General features: G+C 38.8%; 1 protein-coding gene and 1 pseudogene across 1 annotated transcript; one reads left to right on the top strand and one right to left on the bottom strand.

Annotated features, from left to right (window-relative positions):
• The first annotated feature begins 667 nt into the window (after nucleotides 1–667).
• Nucleotides 668–1,634, top strand: LOC101956532 (olfactory receptor 1J21-like; annotated as a pseudogene).
• A 6,404-nt stretch (nucleotides 1,635–8,038) lies between these two features.
• Nucleotides 8,039–9,004, bottom strand: LOC101956250 (olfactory receptor 1Q1). The gene has a single exon (XM_005321162.1). The coding sequence runs from the start codon at nucleotides 9,002–9,004 to the stop codon at nucleotides 8,039–8,041; it is 966 nt and encodes a 321-aa protein (XP_005321219.1).
• Nucleotides 9,005–9,263: the final 259 nt, after the last annotated feature.

Genomic DNA, 9,263 nt, shown 5'->3' with positions numbered 1-9,263 from the left:
AAGGACTTGAATAAAAATGATCTATTTCAAGTTGCAACCAAAATGGGAATTTGAAAGAGAAACCTACTTTTCCTCTGTGTTCCGTGGAAATTCCTGTAGAAAGGGCGATGAAATGGGAAAGAATTTTCTTTGAGAAAGAACTGATGGGTGTATGACAAGGTATGCCATTTGATATTTTGTTACTGACTCATGTTTACACCCTTAAATCTGTCCATAGGATATTTCCATTACCTCTGTACATGCTGAAATCTTACAGATTGAAAGTTTCCCACTTGATTCTCTGCATTTGATCTGGTTCCTGGAATTAAAGCATTAGCCAAAGTGTATTTCAGAGGCAAAGAGATGGTTAAGACAGAGAAGCTAACAAATCATTAGAGATCGTCCACTTATTTTTCTATTAATTGGTTACTGACCTGTCCTTCCACCTTGTTCCTAATCTCAGATCTCCATCATGAGTCCTTGAGTTGATTTGGCCTGATCTTATGCTCCTTTGGATGTTTCATGGATTCTTTTTCAAAGATGTTATGTCTTCCGAGGTATACACATCATATCCTTTCTCCAAAATATCACTAGTACACTGGTGTGGCGAAAAACTTGAGATATTCAAGTTTTGGAATGCACTTACTGACTAGTTTAAAGCCATGTTTTCATTACATAATAGTCACAATGATTTATGATTCTTTCACATTCCATCTCTTTTCTATGTGTAGAAAAAGTTAACAAGAAGAGCACGAGGAAGGATAATCAGAGCAGTGTGTCTGAGTTCCTCCTCCCCATCCAGCCAGAGGAGCAAGGCATAGTCTATGGGCATGTACCTGACCACAGTGCTGGGGAACCTGCTCATCAACCTGCTCATCAGGCTGGACTCTCGCCTTCACACCCCCATGTTTCTCAGCCATTTGGCCCTCACCAACATCTCTTTCTTCTTAGTTATGGCTCCAAAAATGCTCATGAATATGCTGATGCAAAATAAATTTATCTCCTATTCTGGGTGCATTTGCCAGGATTTAAAAAAAATATTATTCAGAGGTGTTGACAGCTTCCTTCTGATCTAAATGGCCTATGACAGGTATGTGGCCATCTGTCATCCCCTCCACTACACCACCATCTTGAGTCAGAGCCTTTGTTTGCTGCTAGTCATTATGTCCTGGGTCTTGTCCTTTGCTGGTCCCCTTGTGCACACCCTCCTGCTAGCCCATCTTTCTTTCCTTAGAGGCAACACTCTCCACCACTTCTGCTTGCTGCCTTGATTAAGCTGTCCAGCTCTGATACCACCATCAATGAGTTGGTCATCCTCACTGTAGGAACTGTGGTCATTTCTGCACAATTTGTATGCATTCTGGTCTCTATGGCCACATTGCAGCCACCATCCTGAGAAGACCCTCAGTCAAGGGAATCTACAAAGCCTTGTCCACAGGTGGTTCTCACCTAGCAGTAGTTTCTTTATACTATGGAGCAGTTCTTGCACTCTACTTTTTCCCCTCATCCAATAGCAGTAAAGACAAGACGTCATTGTGTCTGTGTTCTACACTCTGGTCATCCTCACGCTGAATCCCTTTATCTACAGTCTGAGGAATTGGGATATGAGAAGCGCTCTGAGAAACATCCTGAGTAGGGGAATATTTTTAGCATGATGGCCACTATTTTCACAATTGCCGGATGTGAGATTTTCTTTGATACTGTACATGTATCATTTCCTCTCTGAATTACTCTTTCTTAGCAAATCTTTTTTTTTTTTTGACTATTGCAAATGGAACCCAGAGCCTTTCACAGTACTAAGCAAGCTCGCCCATTGAGTTACACCCCCAAACCTGTTCCTTAGTGAATTTGATGTGACATACTTTATTCAACTGTGTTATACAAGGAACATAGTTTTTGTCTATGTTTAATTGTTAATGTTGAAAATCTTATAAATATTACTACCTAATTACCTACTCCTAATTTTTCTTTTTCATTTGTTCTCATCCTAAATATATTTAAAATTATTATGTAGTCTCAGCTTTTATCTTTGTCTCCTCCCTCTCCACACCCCCACTGGTTGTAGCAAAGCTTTTTTTTTTTTTTGGCTTTCTGAAGATGATTATAATTTTACTACTGGTGGGTTTATGATTATATTTTTGTGTATAATTTTGTAATGCTTTTTGTATTTTATTTTCTTTTGTAAGGGAAATAAGAAATTTTATTCTTATTTCTAATTTGTTATTCGCTCATTTGTTTTATTTTATTTTTTAATACATTTTTTAATTGTAGGTGGACACAATACCTTTATTTTATTTATTTATTTTCATGTGGTGCTGAGGATTAAACCCAGGGACTTACACGTGCTTGGCAAGTGCTCTACCACTGAGCTCTAACCTGGGCCCATTATTCATTCATTTATTTTAAATTACTCCTAAAAAATCATACATATTCATGCTGTGCTGTGTGAAGTTTTGATAATTGTGTAATGTTCAAATGGTGGCAAACATATTTATTTCCTCATTTTCTATTTCTTTGAAACATTCAAAAGCCTTTATTATAGCTTTCTAGAAGTACATAACATAGCATTACTGTCTCTAGTCAATGTACCAAGTAGTAGGACAGTAGAACTTTTGTTTAATTTGGTACCAGACGACTAGCTTTTCCTTACCCTTTCTTCTATTTTCCTAAACTGTTGGTTATTTCTGAATCATTGTCAAAAATTATTTTGTATGTGTTATTAGAGTGATGATAAGTAGGCATGTAACTTTTTTCTCAAAGAGAATGGCCCTTGTCACAAATTGAGAGTAGCCCAATGGTCTACATAGAATGGGCCCAGGACTCAAGTGGTGAACAGGAAGTTCACTGGAGACCTCCAGGCCCTATGGGGGCCATGTGGGTGTGGGGTGTGGCAGTGAGAATGATGGTTTTTGAAAGGCCTTTCAGGTGGTGATGTTATTTGGGAGATGAGCCCATTCCAGTAAGGGGTCAGCCTCTCTGGCTGTGGACTGGAGAATGGCTGGGCAGGAGGTCAGGAAGTCTGGGCAACATGCAGTGAGTTCAAGCAGGTCTTCATTTCAGTTTAATCCAACTATGTTTTGTTTTAAAATGAAAATAGTTACTTCCTAACCCAACTACATAAATGCAGTGTTCTGTGTTCCCATCAGATACGGCCAAGTTTTATCTTTATTCCTTGAGAAACTTACCTCTGTTCCAGGCAAAGGTACTTAACTCCATTGCTATAAGCTGCTTATTGTGACAGATGTTTCTGTATTCCTTTAACTCTTGTTATAAAGGAAGAATTGAGAGACATTTAGTAGCTAGCCATGTGCCAATAAGCCTCCTATATTTGTGAGAAGTCAAATCCTGAGGCCTGTTCGACATTTGATGTTTTTCAACCCAAGCAATATTTTAAACAATTTACTAAAAATTTTACTTTAATTTTGAGAAAAATATTGAAATAACATACATAAAATATATAATTTGATTATATGTGTGTGTATCCATGATGTTGTAATTGCATGTATGCATTTATGAGTTCTTCATATGTGAGGTATGATAGCATTTTAAATAATTTTAATAGAAACATTCACTTAACAATCTGCAGGCTTAAACAATAAAAAACTAACAATATGATTGAAGCCTATTCAATCCCTCCTCTATTGTGTCTTCTTTCCTCTTGGAGGTACCCAGTAGCTTCACTGTTTGCAATATTCACTTCTCATGTGAGTTTTAACACTTCAGTGATCCATAAATTTTGTCCGCTGTGCATATAAGTGAAAGACTAAGTGTGTTCTGCTCCATTTGGCTTTTGTTGTCTTCTCTTGCCTTTGTGAAATTTGTTTCTGTATTTTCATCTTCCTCTGTGAAACTATAACAGACTTCTCTGATCTATTTTAATGTTTTTTTTTTTTTTGCTTTCAGCAATCAGCTATCATGAACAATGCTACTAACATTCTACTGCATGCATCCAGTGTGCTTATCAGAGAGATTCTATAAATTGTACCACAGAAGAAATATTGGAGTGTATGGCATGTGTGTATCCTATTTAATTCCTAGTTAATGCTGAACTCTTCTACAAAACACTTATACAAGTAAGCCAGTCTGAAAAGACTATACAATATATGATTTCAACTATGCGGTATTATAGAAAATGCAAAACTATAGAGATAACAAAATGATCAGTTGTTCCTAAGGATTTAATAATAAGATGAGTGGATAAATTAAAGGGGATTTCAGATGTAGAAAACTTATTCCATATAGTGCTTTGACTTTGGATACATGTCCCTGTGCATTAGTCAACCAACCCACAAAACTGACAAATTGGAAGAGAGAGAGAGAGAGAGAGAGAGAGAGAGAGAGAGAGAGAGAGAGAGAGAGAGAGAGAGAGATTGTTCAGAGTCAAGTGATTGTTTGTGACTTTGGAAATTAGAAGCCAGTTAAGTCCTCTGAGTGAACACATGCACCTAATCTAATTAATACCTTGTTTAGAAACTGAGCTAGATGCTATCAGGGGTTATAATAGTAGATTATCAATAGTATATGATTTGATAACAATTCAACAGAAACCATTTATTATGGCACATGAATATTCTATTCCCAGATGGAATTTGGTGCTGGCATTGGCTAGTAAGTCATATAATTTATACTATGCTTTAACCAAATATATCTTAATTAAAAAAAAACAAACAATTCCCTTGTCCTACAAACTTCAGGATAGTATTCCCTATTTTTATGTAAAATTTTAAACTTTGCCTTTAGTCCTTGAAAGTCTTAAAAAATGTAGGGAGGTGGTTATTTTTAATGTAGTTTGAGGTACAAACTCATTTAAATGCTTTCTTTTTAACATAAAGTATTTAATTTTTTTTAATTTAAATTTGTTTTAATTAGCTATACAGTGCATTGCAATATGGCATAACCTCAACTAAAAAGCAAAGCATTCGAGGTGTAGAAAGGGTTTCTACTATGGCGTAAGTGATTTTGTTTTAAGTAAGTCAACTTACTTTTTTAAACATTTTTACAATTTGTTTTAAATAGTTATACATGATAGTAAAATTATTTTTAATAATTCATCTTTTGTCCATTTCTCTGCAAAACCAATTCTATCATTTCAAGTTTTTTGTATGTACTTGTTTCTTATGTGGGTATACACCTATGCACCCACAGATCATACTTTTGTTTTTTTTAATATGCATCAGGACCCTATTTACTGTTGGAAGAAAGTGACCAACTCTCCACTGGTCTTGACCCAAGTGCAAATGTTCCACTTGTTCAGTTTCTAGGTTCTCTCTGGCTAATTCCACAAGCCTCCTAACCCCTCATCCTGCTCCTCTCCCCCAGCCTGAGCATTCCCTGGTGGGAAATCCATTCTGTGCTAAGTTAGTGCACCCTCCAGATGGACCCTAGATCTCAGGGAAGGTGCATGCAGGGGCAGTTGGCTAAGCTTATTGTGAATTCTTGTTCCTGCAACAGAAAGTCCCCAAGAGGCCACTTGGAGATGGTGTCTTGCCTCAGCTCTCTGCCCTCCAGTCAAATGCAAGGACCCTCCCACACCAACTCCCCACCCAGCCTCAGGTCACTGAAGTTCAGACCACCCCTCTCTTCCATGGCTTCCCCCCATGCCACATTTTCTTGACAGACTCTGTCTCTCTTTTTGCCTGTGTCACCCCTCCCTGGAGCTAGCATTATGGGCTGGGTTCTTGAGGTATCCTTTCCTGTTCTATGTTCCAAGCACCTGAATTTATGCATCTCTATTATTCTGATATTGAATTTTGGTGTATTCCTTTGTCATCCTCCTTACTGGGAAGCGGTATTTCCACTACCTGAATCTGGAGTCCCAGAGCAAGTGAAAATCACACCCTTCCTCTACTCTGCCATCTTTCCCCTCTGGATTATTTCTAATTTTCATTGTCATGAATAATAGTGTTTTGAACATAAAATGTGTATGTGTGCTATTTGTAACAATTGCTCAATTAACCTTAAAAAATGTTGTATAGTCCACTTAGCGAGAACCTAACTCTAAATAAGATATTTAAAAAGGGGCTGGGGATGTGGCTTGGAGGATAAGCATCCCTGAGTTCAATCCCCAGTACCTCCCCCCCAAAAAAGATGCATATTAGTCTACCCTTCATCATAGAAGATATGTTCCCCAGCTCCAGAGAATGCCTGGAACCCTGGATAGTGCCAACTTGCATATTATGTGGTTATTTTTTCAATTTGATAATCAAAAAGGATACTAAGTGACTAATGGGAGTGTAGCATATGCAGGAAAGATATGCTGGTCAAAGGGGTGATTTATGTCCTGGGCAAGACGGAGGGGGACAGTGTGGAATTTCATCATGTTTCTCTAAGCATCAAGCAATTTAAATCTTATGAATTGTTTATTTCTGGAATTTTCCATTTAATATTTTCATACAGCAGTTGAAGTGGGTAGCTGAAACTGGAAAGCAAAATTATGGATGGGGTGCATGACTCCTGAATTCATATACTCTCATGTTTATTTCTCCAGCTTTAGACATTTCTTTAATGGAAGAAGGAGGATTCTTAGAAAAGGCTCCAGTGTTAAGAATCGAGTCTAATCAGAGTAAAGAATAAAAGGGATCAGTAATGGAACTGCCTGCCACCTTGAGATGGAGATACAAAGTAAGAGGAAACAAAGAATTCAGCAGAAAAAATGTTGAGTACGTAAGATATTTTCTACAAAATATGAGGAACCAGAGTTAACTAATCAAAACTTGGCATGATTTCTTTGTTGTCATTAACTTATAAGTGTCAGAGCACCCTTTACCTTGATGGAATTTATTAACTTGGTGCAGAAAAAGACATAGGAAATATAGCTCCTCAAATCCACCCCAATGGAATAAATTTTTATTAATATATAATTACGCTACAAGAAATAATTTTTTTCTATCACATGACAAATTACCACAATTTTAGCTCCTTCTAATTCAGTGTCATAACTACTTGTATTCTGTAAGGAACTTTATCGAAATCAGCCTACACTTGCATCTTCAGCCCCACGCCCTGGGAGGCCCCTCTCACATTCTCCTTTTGGCCCCATACTTATGAGATTTGGCTCCAGAACCTGTTATCCACGCACAGGATCGATTAGTCAGCAATCATCTGGTATTAGTCAAGCTCCACATATCAACTGCAGAAAAGACCAGAGGCATGCTGTGATGTGGGAGTTTTAGTCATCATTGTGCAGCTGAAGAAGTTTGAGAAAATGCAAGTTGGAGAGCTGTGGTCACACCTAATTCTAAGGTACTGAGAGCATTTGACCCCATAGAGTGGACATTGTCCTTATGTCCCTCTTCCCATATTGAAGTAGTTAATCCATTTCACCTGTCCTACAGAAATTTATATTAAATACAAACATTAATATTGTTCTCTGAGTTTCCTGGCAGATATATTATGGGCAAATGACCCATTCTTGGCCAGTCAGATGCACCATCGCACTATCTCATTTTGAATCTAGAGGTAGTGGTGAAGAGAACACGTGGGCAGGTGTTTCTGGAGATGGTGATATCCAGTTTGTAGGTCTCTGAGGGCTATACCCAGTGACTATTGCTGGAAATGCTAGCAGGGGTACAAGTTGCAAGTTGGCAGTGAACAGAGTTTGGAAACTACAGCCATATCCTCACTGGACTAGTTCCCGATTATGATTTTGACTGTGGTTTTGACTATGCGACTTTTCTTATTCTTGTCCATTTTCTTGTTTCCTCAGTCTTGGTAACTTCTGAGCTCCACTTAGCCTTTTGAGATACTCACTTCCTCCAATGAATCACTAGCATTGATTTCTGTTGCCTGAGTCTAAGAATTCCTGAGAATTACAGATGCTGTTTAACTGTAGGCCCACAGAACACCCTCAGTTACAGTATTTTGTATTTTGTACTAATGATATTAGTATTTTGTACTAATGATACGGTAGTCTCTTTTGTTTCATGTTCTTTGGGTTTACGAGACATCCCAGGAAAATATTTGGTGAGAAAAATTTATAATATGGATTTAATTAAGATATTTCTGAGACATTCTAAGGGAAGAAGATCTGAGGGATGGAACAATTTTCCTAGAATCATAGTTAAAACTCAGAACTGTGTTTTGAGGTTTTATCGAAAGAAAAAAAAAGTCTCATCCATTTCCGTAAACCTCCTTTGATATCACCATTCCTCAGGCTGTAGATGAAGGGGTTCAGCATGGGAGCCACCACAGTGTACATGACTGTCACAATGCGACCCTTAGTCACCGAATAGCTGGAAAGGGGCCGGAAGTAGACCCATGTGAGGGTGCCATAGAATAAGGCCACCACAGAGAGGTGGGAGCCACAGGTAGAAAAGGATCTCCACTTGCCATTGGCTGAGGGGATCTGGAGGACCGCTGAAATGACACAGGCATAGGAGGCCATGATGAAGGCCAGCGCTCCAATGATGACAATCACACCTTCTGTCTGGATCATCAAGGTGTTCAGGTAGGTGCTGGTGCAGGAGATCTTCATCAGAGGGTAGAGGTCACAGAAGAAGTGGGGGATCCTGTTATCCGCACAGAAGGCCAACTGGCCCATGAGAAAGGTGTGCAGCAGGGCATGAAGGTGGGAGAGGACGTGGCATACGGCCACCATCTGTGCACACAGCCTTCCTGTCAGGATCATGGGGTAGCGGAGCGGGCGGCAGATGGCAATGTACCTGTCATAGGCCATCACAGCCAAGAGGAAGTTTTCCATGGCTGCAAAGCAAATGAAGAAATAGGTCTGGGCCAAGCAGCCCATGTAGGAAATGGCCTTTGTAGGGGAAAATATATTCTGCAGCATCTTGGGGACCGTGGTGGAGGTGAAGCAGATGTCTGCCAAGGCCAAGTTACTGAGGAGGAGGTACATGGGGGTGTGAAGGTGAGGAGTGGAGATAATAAGTATGATGAGTGCAAAATTGCCAGAAATGTTGATTGTGTACATGAGTAGAAAAAGAAGGAAGAGTGGGATCTGTTCTTCTGGGTGAGTAGAAATACCCAAGAGAACAAAATGGGACACACTGGTCCAGCTGGTGTTGCCCATCTGTTGCCATAAAAACAAACAAAAAAAAGATTATTTTCATAGACTCATGAACAGGCTATTTAGTTACTCTTACTGTTGTGCCCCAGTACAAACTACACATGATGCTGATAAGGGAGGGGATTAAGTGCTTTATAGTTTCCCAAAATGTTGTATAATTTTTCATTACTATTAATAGCATCACTATCACCATAGCTAATATTTATGGAGCATTTACCTTGAGCAGGGACTTTGCTGTATGCTCTTAAAATCTTAGAATAGG

This window comes from Ictidomys tridecemlineatus, chromosome 4 (assembly GCF_052094955.1).
Source record: "Ictidomys tridecemlineatus isolate mIctTri1 chromosome 4, mIctTri1.hap1, whole genome shotgun sequence".
In the NCBI taxonomy this organism is placed as follows: Eukaryota; Metazoa; Chordata; class Mammalia; order Rodentia; family Sciuridae; genus Ictidomys; species Ictidomys tridecemlineatus.
The sequence above is the reverse complement of the archived record's forward strand: the minus strand, read 5'-3'. Positions and strand labels throughout refer to the sequence as shown.